Genomic DNA, 20,109 nt, shown 5'->3' with positions numbered 1-20,109 from the left:
GTGACCCCCATATATATCTGGGATGACAGCACATTTTTCTGGCTCTTGACTAAACTTAGGAGATAACTGAGAAAACTTTGTTTCAACACTTATTGTTGAAAATGGATATGAAATAAAATTGTTTAGTTTCCTTGCTTACAAGTAACAAAATGGGAAATGTGAGGATTTAATGTGTAAAATCTTTAACTTTGGCTTTTGAAGTAACTGAGATTTAAAGAATAGCTTAAGGGCTGGCAGAAGAAAGGCAGTCCACATACTCTACATCCAGCAATCTTTTCCCACAATTCTCATTTATACACACAGACATTTTTTCTGAACCATATGAGAGTAAGTGGCATATAATGTTCCTTTGCCCCTAAAATATTTCCTGTGTACTTACTAAAAGATTAACATCAGATTATTAGTATAAACATATTACCATTATCTATTTCATAAATTTTATTTAAATTTTGCCACAGAGCTAATATAGCAAATGAAAAGAGTAATACAACATGGGATCACCCATTCCATTAATTGTCATGTGTCATTTAATGTCCCTTAATCTGGGCAGTTCTTCAGTCATTGTGTCTTATGGCCTTCATGTTTTTGAAGAACACAGGCACATCTATGTAGAATGTCCCTTGCTTAGTATTTATCAGGTGTTTCCTCATCATTAGATTTAAGTTTTGTATGAAGTCTTAGAGGACATGACTGACAGGTGTAAAAATTCAAAACACTGTCCTACTATGATCCCAAGTTCATTTACCAATAAGATATTAACTTTGGGACTCTTTTCCTTGATAAAATCAAAGTGTGCCAATGACATTCAGGAAACATGACCATGAGATCTGTGGGCGGGCAAGGCCTGCAGTCAGGGCTGTTTCCTGGGTGTCAAGCAGAAGGCAGAGGCAGGAGCATCCCACCACCCTTCAGTTGTCACAGACACTGCAGCAAAACGCCCTCAGTCACTTCTGGGCTGAAGCAATTAGACTGTGACCAAGAAACCACATGACCCTCAGCATAGGAGCAGCTTTGGAATACTTCCATAGCTGGTCAGTGACCCTCAACCAACCTGGGCCAAGGCCTGGAGTTAAGAATAAGAATAAGTGATTGTTTGGGCCTCCCCTGGTGGCGCAGGTGGTTGAGCGCCGCGCTGTGAAGTTGTCCGCAACCTCTATAGTGATGGTTTGATCCCAGCCGGCAGGCGAGGGTCCCATATGGTGCAGCAGACCTCTCCTGCCTCGCCCGCTGCTCCCCTCAGCAGTGTATTTCGTCAGTCTGCCTGTTCTGTTCCCTACTCTGTCTCTGGTGAATCCTCTCACCCTTCTGCACATCTGGCCTGTACCCCAGTTCTTGTATAAAATAAATAAATAAATGTTAAAAAAAAAAAAGGAATAAGTGATTGTTTAATGCTTCATGTGGGATTCTGAGGGCAGGCCAACCCTGATTTGACCAGAGAAGTTCTCCATGTTTCATGTTCTGGGGTTTAGTGTAGGAGTTTCATCTGAGGACAGTTTTGCTACTAAGTAAATGTTGAAAAACTACAAGTTTTGCACATCAAGATAAAAGTATGTAAAGTCTAGAACATACCCTAGATTTTAAAAATACCTAAATGGAGAATATAAAAATAAAATTTAAATAAAAACAAACAAACAAATAAATAATAAAAATACCTAAATCATTAAGATTCACTTTCTTGCATCTACACTTTTACCCTTAGAGTAGAATGCCAAGAAAAGTTCCAATTAATTAATTCATCATATTTGCTACAATCAAGTAAAGCTTTCCCGAATTCTCAATTCTTTATCATTATGTGTTGACTTTGCACTGGCAAAAGCATATCCACTATTTATAAAAAAAATCTAATGGGCACCTTTGACTCTATTCTAAAATCAATTTAGAGAAGTCATCTGGAGATGACTAAGCTATCCAGTTGGTTGGAGATATAAAGAAATCTCTTGCTAAGAACAAACTACGTGCTTGGGGTATTCCACTTACCCATTCGAATAGCAGCAAGAAGATCACTTCGAGCATCACTTATTGGTGGTTGTGCAGTTTCTTGTCGCTTTGCCTCCACTGGGGGGCCATGCATGGGGGAGGAGGAGAGAGAAGAGCCTGCCCCAGGGGGGCCTGGTGGGGGAGGAGGTGGGCCTGGAGGTGGGGGAGCTGTGACCACCAGCCCAGTGGAGGGAGGGTGAGGAGGAGCTGTGTAGGAGGAGCCAGCGGATGTGGGGAAGGAGGGCTGCATGGGAATCTGGAGAGGACTAACGAAAGCAGTTTGTGCTGAAGGAATCATAGGAGGTGGTGGAGGAGGTGGTGGTCCTGAGGGGTTGTAATATTCAATTATCTGTGCTGGGAGCATCCTAATAGAGAGATGAAACACAGAGTCACTAAAGGAGCACAGGTCACATCCTCTGAGATTCTAATATGCTTAACAGAACAGTCTCCTCCAAACACAATACATGTCGCTGGGATTTAAAACAGCAGAATGCAAATATCAACACTTCGGGTCTGCTGTTTGTTATAATGGAATATAAGAACATCTACTGAAGTATACCAAAAAGATAACTAGTGAAAAAGTAATTTTCTATGGAGGTACAGAATGAAATAATGACTGGAGAGGTAAGAATAGTAACACAAAGACATTCTTTGTTGTACTTGGTAGCTCACAACTTGCCTTATGAGGATTCTGTGATCATTCAGAACAGGAAAATTCTATATTTCTGAACCCATCTCCATAGAAATTCCACAGCACTCATTAGAATACCAAAGGCTACAAGTAAGTGCTATAGCCAAGAAATTTGCTGAATTCTACTTAGCCTAGAGTTTCCCAAGCCAACTGGGCCACTGATCCTCTCTCCTGATACCTGGTAAGCACCTCAGAACACATTCTGGGGAGCAGGAGGTAAAGAGCACCAACAATGACTGGTGCTTAGCTACATGCTGTCCTGGAGTGGAGAGTGTGCATGTTAAAGTAGGTATATAGTCAACCTTCCTGGGCACTGACTCTGAAGTAACACATTAGAGATTAGGGTTAACTCAAAGAGAGAGAGCTCAAAACAGCTGATCAAAGTAAAGGAGCTGAAATCAATAAACACTTGGTTGCTGGGGTCTTTTCTAGGAGGTGCCTGAAAACAAGTGACAGAAAATGAAGACCAACTAGGTCTAGTCACAGAATGATGCCCAATTAAGGGTCAATAAGGAGATTAGATGGACAAGTATAAAAGCCAATGCCTGGAGTTCCTTTTGTAAAGGCAATTTTCTGTGGTTCCACCCAGCATATATAATGAAATTTGTAGATTGGGGCAGGTTCACAAAGTTGACATTTTGCCTTTGGTCAATGCCTTAATCATTCATTCAAAATACGTACATACATGTGTGTACCGGAACTGTGTATACAATGAATACACCTGAGACATATCTGCAACCAAAAACGGGCAGTATGACATTGCATTTTTTAACCTATAATTTGAGCTAACTGATTGAATCCAAACCTGGCCAGCCATTCTAGGCTACATTCTGACCTCTAAAGTAAGATGATTCTGTTACAATCCTAAACCACACACAGCCAGATCCACTGCATCAGCAAGTAGTGACCAGAGCACAAGGACCCTGAGTTACCCATAGTCCGATGGAGCCAGGGGTGCGGAGGCCTGGGCGCCCTCTGCTGCCTGTGGGGGTGGAGGCGGCGGTGGCTGCTGCGGTCTATTCAGGGCCATGTGCCTGGCCGAAGCAGACGGGGGCCGGTACTCATGCTCAGGGGCCTGGTTTGCTGGTCCGTGTGGGGGTGCATCACCAGCCGCGTAAGAAGGGGTCACAGGCTGCGGGTGCAGAGAATGGTTGGGAGTAGCCGGGTAAGAGTAATCTGTCACATCTGATGCGTGGGACCTGATGTGCAAGAAAAAAAGGATGGGAGACATTAAAACAATTTCTCCTAACAGGTTTAAGTGTATATTTGAATAATGACATCATTAATGGACAAACGTCACATATTTATTTCCTTTACTACCAACTAGGTCTAGTCCCATGAGAGCTTCTGAGCAGCAACGTGACAACTTTAGCAGCAAGCCGCAGGGTTACATGAATTCGGATTCACAGCTTTGAACTGAATAAGGCAAACAGACTGGCAAGCAGGAAAGAGCCTGGCTCCTCTCTGACAGCATTTTAACATACCTTTTCTCTAAGAGAGAATGTTACATAAGACAAATTTCACTTAAACAGCATCTAAAACAGAGTATTTCACTGGCAATGAAAGTGACAGCACATAATTAGAAATTATAAAATGGCAAGTGAAGTGGATAAACATAAACAGAAAAAGAAATCAAGAATGCATTACAGTGAATCATGTTTCTTTTTTAATAGAAGAAATCTGGCCCGAAAAGAAAGTGATGCAAGATGGAAAGGCCTTCTTGTTTTCTTTGAGTGCACAGCTGAGCGTGAAACTCTGAAAGGAAAGGACATCCTGTATTAGTGGAGCAGAGTGCAGAGAGATGCAGGGAGCCGGGGTGCCAGGAGGCCCTAGGGAGGGCACACGATTCTAGAGTGGCGCAGCTGCGTAGGCTAAGGGCGTTAGTAAGGGCAGTCGTGCTCCTGGCCAGGGTTACAGGACACATTGTCAGTAAGGGGACTGCACATCCTCTCATGATGGCTAAAGCAGGGCAGGCAACCCCAGCTGGCAAACCAAGAAAGCAAAGTGACGAACCCTCTGGGCATCCTGTCCTCTTTCGCGCTCCCTGCCTGCTCCAGTTTCTTTGCGTCACTCATAAACTCAATGCCCATTTTTCTTCTCTCCCACTCTTCTTTTCTTGTTCTTACTTTTCTCACATTTATTTGCTGGTTTCTGTTAGGATTCAGCTTGTGTTTCTCTCTCTGAAGGAAACAGGCAAATACTTGTTGGGGATGTAGAGGGAGCAGAGTCATCAACTGAATTACCGTCTTTGGAATTCAGACAGCAGCTTCCCTTAAGTGGAGCATCACACGACACAGAAAAGCTTTTTAAATGAGAAGAGATTGCTTTTTTCCCTCCTTCCCTAATTGCACTATAATGATAACTTACTTTTTTTTTCTTCCCTAATTGCAATATAAATTCTAGATTAGGTGTGTCTTTTAAACTACGCAAACTGATAGCAAGAGAGTTAAAAATATTTGTAATGGGGGAAGAATCTGACCTGTATTTAGATTCAGCATATTTTAAAAATGTAAACACCTAAAACTCTGGAGTCATTGATAACATGTGCTTGACTGTGTATGACTGTTAGATGGGTGCACGACTTTCTGAAGGAAGCAAATTATTTAACAAAATATGGAGTGTTCCTGATGAACTGAGGGCAAGAAATTGTAAATATCTGACATAATTTAGAGTGCGATCCCTATAAAATGGTTTTATGATACAGGATTAAAAGGAGACCAGAGAAAGGGGGATAGTCAGATGGAACAGTACAGGGACAGAGGATATCTGAAGTAGAAAATTAGAGCAGAAGAGCTCTGGAGGGCAGGACTTTGAAGGGGGGTAGAGCAGCGACTGGCCAATTTAAGGGTGAATGCTCAGATAAAAAGGGACACTGGCAGGGCCTCCCTGGTGACACAAGGGGTTAAGCACCACACTATGAAGCAATCTGTAGCCCTCCAGCACAAGTTCGATCCCCAGTCGGCCAGGGAGCAACCCACATGGTGCAGCAGACCTCTCCTGACTTGCCCGTGGCTCCTCTCACCACCTCCCCCACCCCGCATATCTGGCCTATACCCCAGCTTTTGTATGAATAAATCTTTTTTTTTTTTTTTTAAAAAAAAGGGGATACTGGCAGGCTACAGGAGAAGGGAGGAGCAGGGTGACTGCTGGAAGGAAAAAATGCCTGCACTGTCCAGTGGGAAGACAGAAATTGGCTATGGGAGACACTGTAGCAACGTGAATGTGAGGAGAGAGGTCCTGCAGCTTCATAGCTTTGGCCACAATCTGTTACAGGAAGAAAATAGCAGAGGTGGAGATGATAAGGAAACAGTAGGAAGTAGATACAGCAGCAGAGACTCAGTGGGAGAATCATAGGAATTGCCCGAGAATTTCTGGGTACACAGGCGAGCAGAGTTGGAACACAGTAATATAACAGAACATGGGGAGGAAAACTCAATGAAAGTTGAGCTTGGGGGTATCACATGCTCCCAAATGATGGTGAAATGGTGGTAGGCAAGAGAGCTATCCATTCTCGTATCATGCTTAGCTCAAACCATCCTGAGAATCTATAGAGAGGGCAAAAATTTATAATTAGTTTATGTGAATTGGGTTAAAATATATTACTTATATGAATGACTTATACACTTGCCATGAAACCTAATATTCAAATTTCCCTCACTTATCCTATATAAGAGGATATAACCATTAAAAATTCTGTTTCTAAATAATATTTAAAATATGAATGTAAGAAATAAAAGTTAAAAGAAAAAACAGCATGATTTCATTTTTATAAAAGAAAGACACATGCACAGAATACGAAACATAAAGAAATATACTAAAATTCAAATAATAGTTTTTCTGGATAAAAATATAGCAAGAAGTGGCAAGATGGTGGCAGAGAGAAGACACCAAGCTCACCTCCTCCATATATACTGAGAACTAAACTGCAGCAGAACACAGTCAACAGCCCCTGCAGGAAAACCCGACAATTACAGCACACCTTAGAAGGAACATGTGGGAGTGAAGGGCCCTAGTGGGCAGAAGAATAAGCCCAGCACACAGCTGGGGTGCAGAAGGCTAAAAGTAGTGTAGTGAGACCAGGAGTCAGCCCAGACACAGTGGGTCTGGTAGGCCTGGAAAGTAGTATAATAGAACATGATAGCCTAGGTATGGTAGGCCGTGGGAGACCCCAATAAATAGGGGAGTGGGCCTGGCAATTAACCCAGATGCTGTGGGCCCAGAAGGCCCAGGCAGATTGCATGGACACATTAGGGCCTGGTAGACACAGGTTGATCCCAGCAAGTAGTGGAGCAGCATGGGCAAGCAGTCCAGACATGGCAGGATCTGGCAAGCAGCAGAGCAGGACCAGCGAGCAGCTTAGAAGCAGTAAGTCTGGGAAAGAAGCAGAGTGGGCCAGGTAAGCAGCCCATAAGCTGTGGACACTGGCAGTCTCCAGGAAGAGGTGGAGCAGGCCTGGCAAGCAGCATAGATGGTAGGCCCTGCCAAGGGAAACAGCTGTGGCAGCCCCAGAAAGAGGCAGCAGCAGGGCTTGGTCTCCATTGACTGGAGCTCTAGGACAGGAGGTAGGTAGAGAAAAGAGCCTGGAGCTGTCTGGATTAGGGATACTGGTGGCAGAGCTATTAACTCAGCCAGGGGCACTGGGCAGGCGGTAGCAGAGTTTGGGTGAAGGCACACACACCTGATGAGAGCAAAATCTTGTGGATGAGCTGGGTTGCTCCACATTTGTTGTGTCCCCTATAAAGATAATACCAGAGCAAGCACAATGATCTGAACATCTCCTTCCTACTAGCTGGGACTGGTGTTTACCATGCGAGGCAAATTGAGAGCACATCAACTGCTGAAGTCTCTCATCTCAAAAACTAGGGAGGAAGGATATCAGGGATGCTATAACCACAAGCCAGTCCCACCCTAAATCATCCACACCAATATCTGGAACCATCCATATTCCCCCCACCCAAGCCCACCCCTGCAGACTCAGCAACTACAAGAGATCTAAATACATACAGAAGCCAATAATGGTCAAATAAATAAATAAAATAAAACCACAGCACTACTGGTGGGAAAAGAAATATAAATTAACCCATAACTGAATGATGAAGATATTAAAAATAATAACATAAGGAGATCTCAAGTAGAAAAACAAGGAAACAAAAATATATAACACCTGGAGATATGAGACCTCAAGAGAGTATGCCATCACAAGGTGAGAATGACGATACAGAATTCAACACAAAAATATGGAAGATTATATCGCCCTAAAAGATAGTTCAAAACTGCTATATAATAAAGAAACTTGAAGAGACAGAACGTCAAGTCTGATTAGTCAGAAAACTAATCAAAGAGATAGAAGAAAATTCAGAAAAACAAATCAATGAGCTCAGAAATAAAATCAAAGAACAGAAGGTAGAAATTGTATGCTTAAATAAGAAAATAATGGAAATTCAGGAGGTAAAGTGTTCAATGAAAGAGATCAAGAACTCATGGGAGCCAAGTAGATCAAATGAAGGACTAAACCAGTAACCTAGAAGACAGTAATACAATAAGGACTCAAGTGAAAGACGAAACAGATGTTTTTTTTTTTTTTTAAATGGAGGCAATTTGAGAACTATCCCACACCATAGAAAGCCAACATAAAAGTAATGGTATCCTAAAAAGGAAAAGTGGGGGAGGAGAGTCTAATCAGGAAAATAGAGGAAAATTTTTCCCACCTGGGTAAGCAATTAAATATGCAATGTCATGAAACTGAAAGAACACCTGGTTACCCAAAAGCAATGAGACCTACTCCAATACACATGGTAGTGAAATTAGCAAAAAGTACAAGCTAAAGGGCCTCCCTGGTGGTTCAAGGGGTTAAAACGCAACCTATGAAGCTATCTGCAGCCACCAGCACAAGTTTGATCCCCGGTCAGGGAACTACTCACATGGCACAGCAGACCTCTCCTGACTCGCCTGCAGCTCCCCTCAGCAGTGTATTTCAGTCAATCCACCTGTTCTGTTCCCCACACTGTCTCTGGTGAATCCTCTCACCCCCCACACCTCTGGTCTATACCCCAGTTCTTATATGCATAAATAAATAAATCTTTAAAAAAAAAGTACAAGATAAAGAAAGCATACCAAGGGCAGGTGGGGGTGGGGAAAGCAGGTAACTAATAAAGGTATTCACATCAGACTTCTTAGCAGAAAGACTACAGACAAAGAGAGAATAGAATCAGGTATTCCAAATATCCAAAGACAAAAACTGGCAGCCAAGAATACTAAATCCTGCAAGACTCTTTCAGATATGAGAGAGAAATAAAGGTGTCCCAGACAAACAAAAGTTGAAGGAATTTGCAAGCACTAGACCTCCCCTACAAGAAATATTGAAAGGAGCATTGCTATCTAAGTCAAAGCAAAGCAAAGCAAATTCACAAAAACTTGAAAAAGTAAACAGAATTAGAAAACTAAAGAAAAAATGGCGGTATCAAATAATATCAATAATCACTCCAAGTGGAAATGAACTGAACTCACCAATCAAAATAAAGAGTGTCTGGCTGGATCAAAAAATAAAACCCAACTCTCTGTGGTCTCCAGGATACCTATCTGAGCTTCAAAGATAAACTTAGGCTCAAGGTAAAAGGGCGGCAAACAATTTGCAAGCAAATGAGATGCAAAAAAGAGCAAGGATAGGCATACTTATATCAGATGAAATAAACTAAAAAAGGTAACAAGAGACATGGATGGACACTATATGATATTAAGGGATCAATACATCAGAGAGACATAATAATCATTGAAATATATACACAAAATGAACGAACAGAAAATATGAAACAACTATTAACAAATCTAAAAGGAGATATTGGCTACAACTCAGTAGGTAGGAGACTTACACACCCCACTCACATCAATGGACAGATCTACCTGAACAGACCAATTACAAGCAAGAAATATGAAAAAGTAATCAAAAACCTAATGAAAAACAAAAGCCCAGAAACAGAAGTTTTCTCTAGTGAGTTCTGCAAAACCTTCAAAGAGGAATTAGTACCTATCCATCAACTCTTCAACAAATCTGAAGAAGAGGGAATACTTTCAAACATGTTTTATGAAACCATTATTACTCTGATACCAAAAGCAGACAAGCACCTCACAAAAAAGAAAACTATAGACATATTCATGATGAACACAGATGCAAAAGTCCTCAACAAATCTCAGCAAACTGAATTCAATAATACGTTGAAAAAAATCATACGGGCCTCCCCTGGTGGTGCAGTGGTTGAGCGCTGGGCTGCGAAGCTGCCCGCAGTCTCTGAAGCGACAGTTCGATCCCCAGCCACCGGCAAGGGTCCCTCATGGTGCAACAGACCTCTTTTGCCATGCCCGCTGCGTCCCTCAGCAGTGTATTTTGTCAGCCTGCCTGTTCTGTTCCCTGCTCTGGCTTTGGTGAATTCTCTCACCCTCCCATGCTTCTGACTGTACCCAGTGCTTGTGTAAATAAATCTTCAAAAAAAAAAAAAATCATACATCACATCCAAGTGGGATTTATTCCTGGGATGCAAGAACAGGTCAACATACACAAATCAATGTAATTAACCATATCTACCAAAAGAAAACCAAAAATCATATGATTATATCAACAGATGCAGAGAACACATTTGGGAAGCATCTATTCATGATAAAAACTCTCAGTAAATGGGGACTGAAAGAACATGCAACAACCTAATAAAGGTCTATGTGAGAAACCCACAACTAACATCAACCCACAACTACTCAATGGTGAGAAACTGAAAGCATTTCTTCTAATATCAGGTACATAACAAGGATGTCCACTCTCATCTCTAATATAAACATGATATTGGAAGTCCTAGCCAAAGCAAGTAGATTCAAGAGAAAGCTATAAAAGGATTCCAAATAGGAAAGACTTAAAACTATCACTATTTGTATATACATAGCTATACTATTTGTATATACATATACTATTTGTATATACATATATGTATATACAAATAGTATAGATATGTATATATAAATAGTATATACTATATACTATACTATACTATATATAGTATATATAGTATATATATACTATATATACTATATATAGTATAGTATAGTATATATATACACTATATATACACTATATATATACTATATATACACTATATACTATATACTATACTATAGTATATGCTATACTATTTGTATATACATATCTATACTATTTATATATACATATTTGTATATACTATTTGTATATACATATAAACAAAACTATCACTATTTGTATATACTATATGTCTATACATATATATACACACACACACATATATATAAAATCTAAGGATGCCACTAAAAAATCTATCAGAAACACTAAATCCACAAGGTGTCAATCTCAAAGTCAAAAGTCATTACATTCCTACATGCAAATAACATACCAGAAGAGAAAGAAATCAATAAAATAATCCCACTTTACAGTTGCATTATAAAATATTAAATACCTAGGAATAAATCTAACAAAAGAGGTTAAAGACTTATTCAGTGAAAATGACAAGACACTGTTAAACAAATAGGGGACACAAAGAAATGGAAAGATATTACATACTCAAGGATTGGAAGATTTAAAATTCCACCTTATCCAAAGCAATATACAGGTTAAAAAATATAGCAAACATCACTCAAATTTATATGAAACACAAAACAACCCAAATAGCCAAGGTAAAATTTGACAAAAATGTAAAGAAACAGAAGTTATCACATGCCTAGACTTCAAACCATTCTACAAGGCTACACAAATCAAAACAGTATGGTACTGGAATGAAAACAGACACACAAACCAATGGAACACAATTGGAAGCCCAGAAAAAAACCACATTTATATGAAGTTAATCTACAACAAAGGAATTAAAAGTAATCAAAGGAGAAAGGAAAGCCTCATCATTTTGCCAAATGATGTTGGCAAAACTAGAAAGCTACATGAAAAAAATGAAATGAAATTAGTCTACTCTCCTACACTATACGCAAAAATTAAGTCAAACTGTATCAAAGTCTTCTATGTAAGAGCAGAAATCATAAAACACATACAAGAAAAAATGGGCAAAAACTCCACAACATTGGTTTCTGTGATAATCTTTGGTGACGAGACACTAACAACAAGAAAAACAAAAGCAAAACTAAGCAAATAGGACTATATCAAACTAAAAAGTATCTGCACAGCAAAATAAATCATCATAAGAATGAAAAGGTATCCTGTGGCATGGGAGAAAATATCTGTACAGCATTCATATGTCAAGGGGCTAATATCCAAGATTTACAAAGAACTCATATAACTCAACAAAAAGAAAACAAGGAACATGTTTAAAAAATGGGAAGAAGAGCTAAATAGACGCTTCTGCAAAGACGACATACAGATGGCCAACAAGCACATGAAAAAATGTTCAACATTACTTATCAGGGAAATGCAATACAAAACCACAATGAGATACTGTTTCACTCCTGTGAGAATGGCCCATATTTAAAAAAGAAACCAAAACAACAGAATTTACAAATGTTGGTGATAGTATGGAGAAAAAGGAACCCTCATGTACCACTGGTGAGAATGTAGATAGCTCCAGCCTCTATGAAAAGCAATATGGAAGTTATTCAAAATATTAAAAAATAGATATATGATTCAGCAATTCCACTTGGTATTTATCCAAGGAATGCAAAAATGTCCATGCAAAGGGATATATGCACTCCTATGTTCATTGCAACACTATCTGAAATAGTCAAGTTATGTTAACAACGTAAGTACCCAAAGGGAGATGAGTGGATAAAGCTGAGTGGATACCACTCAGCGATAATGAGATGAAATCTTGCAATAACATGGATGGTGCTGGAGGGGAATATGCAAAATAAATCAGAAGGAGAAAGACAAATACCAGATGCTTTCATTCATACATAATATACAAAGAAACAGAACAAAGGAACACATAAAATGAAACAAAAACAATCCCTAGAAAGATGACTGCAGAATTGAGGCTACTATAGGGGTGGAGATGGGGCACAAAGGGGGTTTGCACTGGAGGTTCATGGGTGCTTTGATGATGGATGTGGTGTGGAAACATACATCTGAAGAGGCATGAACCTGTTACCCTAAAACATACATAGTATTGTAAACCAGTGTTATTGCAATAAAAACTAAATGCTATATTTAAAAAAAGACAGTGTAACTATTACCTGACTACAAATACTGTATTTTGTACCTTACTAACATAACTGTTATTAAAGAAATGATTCACATAAAGATTTTTGTCTGTAATTTCCAAATATAAAAACCTTATTTTATACTAAGAAAAAATGGGACCATCTAGTAAAATAAAAATTAAATTTCTAAATTAAGGGCTATAATCCTTGTCACTGTTGAACTAGCATGTATTTTTCTGGTGCATATATACAAAAAGGGTCTATGGAAATTAGTATGAGAAAAATGGAATTACTACTTTATTTTTGAAAAGGTATAAAACTTATGATTATATTTGCTATTTGAAAAATAAGAAAAAAGGAATACCAGAGCAATATAAAAACAGAATATTAAATAACCCAAATGACCATCAGTTTTATACCCAACATAGAACAATCTAATCTCAATCGCTAAAATATCATTGAACTGAGGGTTTAAAAAGTCATTTCTCAACCTGCATCTGTTAAAAGATTATATATTGAGTATTATAAAATACAGTATCTGTTTTGCATGACTAAATAATCACAACTAAGTTAGCTGGAAAAAAATAAAAGAGTAAATTGACCTCTTGGTAGTTATAAGTAAGCAGGTTTCTATCATCATTCTTCCTGTCTGTAGAAATAATCTAATGAAAAGATTCAAACTTGAGGCTAGATTTCAGTTTAAGTTATAATTTTTCTCTAGTATTTAACAGATAGCTTATACAGAAAAATTACCTAATGGTTGCCAACCAATGACTTACAGAACTTCTGGGGCAGGAATACTACGTGTATTATAATCATCAAATATTAAGCACCTTCTGTATGTGAGAGTCAGTGCTAAACAATGAGGGTATTAAATGTTAATAAAAATACTAAGGTACAGATATAATGCTAGGTTCAGGTTGTGTTTGAAATGTTCTTGAATCACATAAGAAATACGTGTCAAATTTTTAAATGCCGATGGAAGGCTTTGAGAGTTTATGCAAACGGAGGCTACAATTTCACAATAGCAGTAATAGAAAATTAAACCACAAGTTAAAATCAACTAGTCATTTCCTTAGTGACCACATCGTTCACACCTGTAAGAAATATCTTTACTTCAATTGCTTAGAAATTAATAAGTAAGCTCCAACAGAATTCTTCTCCTAAAATCAGAACACATAAGATTAGTTGAAGAAAAAAATTACCCTTTGTGCATCACTTTTTAAAAAGGTTTTAAGAAAAACCAATGAAGTTATTCATCATATCAACTACCACCTACCAAACATTTTTAGACTTCAAGTGACAAAGGAAATTCAAGAGTATTAAATGACTAAAATTAAAATGTTTAAGTCATTGGCAGTTACTAAGGACAAATTCAGAATCAATGTTAAAACACTATAGCTAGATTAAATGAATGATAAACTCAAATCAGAGACAGAAAGTCACATGAAGTAATGGAATGTAAAATAAAGCTGTTTTAAAATATTCTCAGCCTATACATATATATACACACACACACATATAAAAAATTCATTTTTAGGCAAACTTTTGAAACATGCTGTGTGGCCCATATACACACCAAAGCTAATGGTGCATGTCTGACATTTAATAAAACCAAAAATACTACTTAGAAGCTTGGCTACAACACACGCACACACACCTAGTATCTGGGGACAGGGATCCCTCGGAAGATGCGCCGTGGTACACACTCTGAGACAACCTGTTGTCGGGTCTAAGCTCTTTGTCATATGCCATCATATTCCACTCCTGGCGCCTGTTTCTGGCTTTTCTAACCTTTTTCACCTCACGGGTTGTGCCATCTATACGCTTTTGCTCCTGATGTCCAGGAAAAGAAAGCAAGCATGTGAGACAGAAGGGAAAGGAAAACAGCAGGTTAAATGCAGTTATAATGCATGGGAACAAGCCTGATATACAGACAAGAGACATTCCCATTTCCATCACACTGTTAAGAAAATGCTGACACAGCACGTACTCTCTTACCAGCACAAACCCAATGTAAATAATGGATAACTATTTAACCAGATAAATGAAACTTACGGTGCCGCAATGATGAGTTACTTACCATCATTTTTAGTAAAAAGTTCCCACTTTACTAGGCTTGTAGTTTGTTTCAAATGTACTGATCTTCTAGATCTGTTGTATAGATGAAATCTCTAACACCACACACAGATGTCATTTCCCACCATTTCATGGTTTTGACTGACTTGTTCACATACAATCTTCTTTCAAAGAATAATTCAAAGCATTCTGTTTCTACTTTCTAAAGGATTATTACAACTATTTAAACTAACCCTGGGCTTCCCCGGTGGCGCAGCGGTTGAGCGCTGGGTTGCGAAGTTGCCCGCGGCCTCTGCCGCGCCGGTTTGATCCCCGGCTGCTCCCCAGCCACCGGAGGAGGGTCCCACATGGTGCGCAGACCTCTCCTGCCGCCCGCTGCTCCCCTCAGCAGTGTACTTCGGTCCTTCTGCCTGCTCTGCTCCCTGCTCTGGCTCTGGTGAATTCTCTCACCCTCCCGTGCTTCTGACTGTACCCAGTGCATGTATAAACGAACAAACAAACAAACAAATAAATAAATAAAACATGCCTCTATTTAAAAAAAAAATAAATAAATAAAAAATAAACTAACCCTGCAACTATCTTAACAGAAACAAAATAAATAAATAAATAAAAACTTACCGTCCCTTATAAAGAATCCTTCCTATACCAGTCCTACTTTGTCCCCCCTGGCCCCCAAAATATATTTGATAAATACTGGGTCCTGCAAGGATATTTGCAAGGGAGGACAGTTATTCTATGTGTAATTTTAAGGATGAGACTGCATGCCTTTGCATGCTATGGCTCCCTGACAGGACCTCCACACATGCTTGTCCACAGAGCACATGCTCAGGAATGCTGGTAACGATCAATTCTGGGTGCACCTGCAGTGGTTATTATGTCCCAGGCCCTATGCCAGGTACTGATGGTACAAATGGCAGACAGAAAACACTTTTCACCCTCCTTGAGCTAGCAGTCCAATAAGAGAAGCCTACAAAATTACACAAATAAATGTCTAATCACACAATGTGGTAAAACATAAATGTATCCTGTATAGAATGCTATCTATCCTTAAAGTCAGGGTGGGACACCTGGAGTGACGGAGACACAAGATCTGTAGACAAGTAGGCACTGACTTTTTGGGAGGATGGGTATGAAGCATGCCAAGGTGACACAACATGCAACAAATCTGAAGAGGATATTTATTAGGAGAAACAAAACAAAGGCAAATGAATGACTCCCAAAATCTGTGAGTTGGAAAGACCCTGAAGATTATGCTAAAAGGTGTTTTTTTTTTATCCCAGGAGCAATGGAGAACCACTGAAGAATGGGAAAGGAGGGGCTCACATACTGAGGAGTTATTTGAAAAGATCTATGTTGCGAGAAAAGGTAAGAAAGGGGAAAGGTAGGGAGACCAGTTAGAAAGCTGCTCAGATGATCATGAGGATGTCATTGCTTAGGGTGGCAGTGAAGATGGAGAATTAGGCTCCATATTTTCAGATAGTCAGGAAGCTTAGAAAATACACTGGCGAAGGATGTGAACATGGAATTCACAGAAAAAAAAAATATATATATATAGTTCAAAAAGATATGAAAATATGTGTTGGAAATTGGATTTCAGGGGTGCTCATCATTAATAATAGTAAAAATAGTAATATCCAGGACTGGAGGAGACCTGGTGAGAGCATAAACTAGTTAAGTCTTTTAAAGATGGGGGGGGGCAATATGATGGTTCTTAAAAATTTAAAACTCACATCTGACTTCTAGAAATTTACCTTGAAGAAATATCTCCACATGAGTACAGGGAGTTCCATAGCTATACTGTAATAACACCAAATTTAGAAATAACCTAAATATTTATTAATATTCTAGTGGGTAAATAGTTTATAATACATTAATACTGCAGTACAATCTGCATACAAAAACCTTTGTGAAACATGCATACATATATTTATGAATGCTTAAAAGGGTTAAAAATATATACATCAAACTATTACATTGGCTAGTTACACCCAGGGAAGAGAAAAATTTATCCCCCAAATTTCTAACCTTGTATTTAAATCAGTGTAATTTCAGCACTTTATAACAAGCAGGTATTGTTTATATATTTTTAAAAACAAATGGAGGGGGGGAGGCAAATGAGGACATTTCAACATATATCCTAAATAAGAACCAAATTTCAACATATATCCTAAATAAGAACCACTGTATTTAATTAATAACTGTCATTTTATTTTTAAGACATGTATCCTGACATATTTAGAGATTAAGTTTTACATCTCAACTTTTTTAGTGGTCGATAACCTCTATTCCATCAATACACAAGACATACACACACACACAGAACCCACTCCCTTCCACACACAGGTGAAACAACTATGACAAACTGTTAACAGTGCTGCATCTATACTTCAGTGACAAAACCCTACTTTAAGTTGCCTAAAATATTTCAAACTGTTTCCTACCCCAAAATGTCAGCAGCAAGTTCTTAGAAGGTGCCTCATTCTGAAAACACCAACTCATCTGCCTTCCAGCACCCCCTTTTCACCCTCACATGTGGACACGTTCACCACATGCTCACTTTGGGTAACCATTTCTACTATCTATACTTGGTGATATAATACTTGTTTCCATATTCCCAAGCCTTAAATCCTCTTCCATTCCTACAGGGCCAGTACACATAAATGCCTCAAAATCTTAAGGCCACTAACCCATAAACTACTAAGTTTTTCTCTTATCTAAAGCACGCTAATATGAGAAAAGCAAATCACTTTTTCAAAATATAGCTTACATATGAAAGTCTTTGCAGATATTTGCCCTCAGAGATTTAACTCTTCCGAATAGTTTAAATCCATTTTCTGGACATCAAAGGAACACTTTTCACAACAGAAGTCCCTAAACCTGAGCAAAGTGGGCTTGTCCTCCTATGAGGATTTGCTGTGCAGATGCTTCTCAATCTTCAGATTACATTTCTCTTGTCTGTGACCAGCCTATCACAGGGAATCTAACTACGACCCCCTGAAAGTGTCGATCATACACATTTTTAAATCCTATGAACTCACCAAGGTCTTAGTTACAGCTAGGTGGTAATGCAATGTTGAAAAGCACATAATTACATCTGACATGAAATGTTAAGTGCTTCATAAAATTTGACAGAGCAGAAGGACGAAGGTTATGAAACACAAATGCAAATACAACTGAACTTCAGCCACTGCTTTTGTTAAAGCAAAGCAAGTGTTAAGAGAATAAATCAGATAGTATTTATTGAAAAAGAGTATTATTGTGTTACTGAACTGTCAGTACCTTCCTGTGAAAACTGCAACCTCTAAAAAACTGCAGCACTAAATCCAACATCTCAACCATTTAAATATTTACTGATTTATTTCTGAACAAGAATCCTACTTACACATTTGTATGTACATTTCCCATACTGAAATTATTTACCTTTTGACGCCTTTTCTCTTTCCTTTTGTCTTCTGTATCCTGTAGCATTTTTTCTTTCCAGAGGTCAAAGAAATAGGAAGGATCAGTATAGAACTTCAGCCCATCCTTTTTATCATCTCTATAAATCAATTTATTATAAGTTAGGAGAAAAAAGAAAGAGTGTTAGATATTTTCATGAGTGAACTCATAACTCATAAGATTACAAAATCTGCATGTGATATCCAATTGTATTATACATTAAGTCTCTCAAATTTCCTCATTTGAAAAAACATAAATATGCAGAACAGCAACTTATTCTAAGCTTTAAATATAAAAAGTGCTCCAAAAGTCAATATACGGGTCATAAAAAGCAGCTGAGGTATTTAATACCTCAACTATTTCAGGAAATATTTTGTTTATTCCAACAGAGGGCTACATACAGAGATGAACGAATTTCCAGTACATATTAATTCACTTATAAATATGGAGCTTCAATGCTATTAGAAGAAAAATTAGTAATTCTCTGACCCTTTCTCTCACTCAAGTTTGCTCGACATCTATAAATTTAATTTATAGGAAAGAAACGGAATGTCCATAGTATATAAATGAAACTAGGAAAAAAGTGGCAAAGCATGGAATTTTTAAAGTGGAAGTAACCCACAAAGGAAATTCACTTACTTGTAGACATTTCATTTTCAATTACTGTTACAATTAATTTGGTCTACAGTATATATCAAATTTTTATGTTATTCATTTATCACAAAGCCAACAATAAAGCAGCCAATATGAATCCAAAGCTGTAAAGCTCAAAACAATCATGATACAAAGTTAAACATTGTATTCATGTTTTAAAAATATTTGGCCTACAGATTACCTTCAACAGGAAGCAAATGAATTACATTTTGAATTCCTATTTCAATAAGCCATATAAGCAAGTAAGGGCTACAAAAATCAGTGAAATGAGAACAGGAAATAGTTTCTGCCCAAATAGTCAAAGAAAGCATACTGAACTACGCAGGGGTAAAAAACCGTCTATCTTTAAAGTTCCTGCCATATCATGTTCTGGTAGCTTCTCATCATCAAATACTAAGGCCTGTGAGAGTTATTCTGGTTGCTCTGTTTGAAAATTATGAACCAGTGCAATTCACTCTATACTTTAACCATTGGTTATTTGAAATCATTTCTTTCTTTTCCAAGTTTTTTAATTGATAACCAACTTGGATTACAGATTTTATTCATAACATTAATGTAAAAAATGTCACTAAACTCTCAATTCAGATAAAGAAATAATGAGGAACATGCTGCACAATTTAAGATGCATAAAAGTGCACATTTTTAATAAAAGAGCTAATATTTTAATCAATCAGAAACTCTTAAGTAAATATTAACTGACATAAAAATATAAGCAAAAATATGGTATATATAGCAACTAAATACATCATTTTTCAGTAACACTGCATTTCTCCTGTATTAAGACTATGTTGTGTGAAAGTGTATGTATTTTATCTTCCCCAGATACTACTGTATCAACAAACAGTAAATTTGAGTTGGCACAGCTACTCTTAAACTTACTACTAAAATATCAAAGATATTTTTATCTTCATGAAACTAAATATATACACAATATCTGGGAAAGTCAAATACCATTTTACACAATGGAAATTTTTTTAATGCCACAAATATCTAATCATGATCTTGATTAATTAAATATAAGTGGGTTATTGAGTTTTCCAGATATGTTTCCTGTAAACAGAATATTTAACGAGGTTTTTTCAGCAAATATTTTAAAAAATAACGCTTCATGG

The 20,109-nt window shown here is 37.9% G+C and overlaps 1 protein-coding gene across 3 annotated transcripts in view; it reads right to left on the bottom strand.

The window, feature by feature from the left end:
* WASF3 (WASP family member 3) overlaps nucleotides 1-20,109 on the bottom strand; it is a 114,807-nt gene that overhangs the window by 3,425 nt on the left and 91,273 nt on the right. For 2 of the 3 annotated variants that reach the window (XM_037527063.2, XM_054701339.1), the window contains exons 6-9: nucleotides 18,326-18,443; nucleotides 14,487-14,662; nucleotides 3,601-3,867; nucleotides 1,978-2,342 (exon numbers count right to left, since the gene is read on the bottom strand). In XM_037527063.2, coding sequence (XP_037382960.1) covers nucleotides 1,978-2,342; nucleotides 3,601-3,867; nucleotides 14,487-14,662; nucleotides 18,326-18,443 — 926 coding nt within the window. Of the gene's footprint in view, nucleotides 1-1,977; nucleotides 2,343-3,600; nucleotides 3,868-4,681; nucleotides 4,849-14,486; nucleotides 14,663-18,325; nucleotides 18,444-20,109 lie in introns of all 3 variants that reach the window. The other variant, XM_037527064.2, reaches the window with a different exon arrangement.

The sequence above is a fragment of the Talpa occidentalis genome, unplaced genomic scaffold (assembly GCF_014898055.3).
Source record: "Talpa occidentalis isolate TD23 unplaced genomic scaffold, MPIMG_talOcc4v2.1 talOcc4.5, whole genome shotgun sequence".
In the NCBI taxonomy this organism is placed as follows: Eukaryota; Metazoa; Chordata; class Mammalia; order Eulipotyphla; family Talpidae; genus Talpa; species Talpa occidentalis.
Note: the sequence above shows the minus strand (reverse complement) of the source record. Positions and strands in the feature narration are given on the sequence as shown.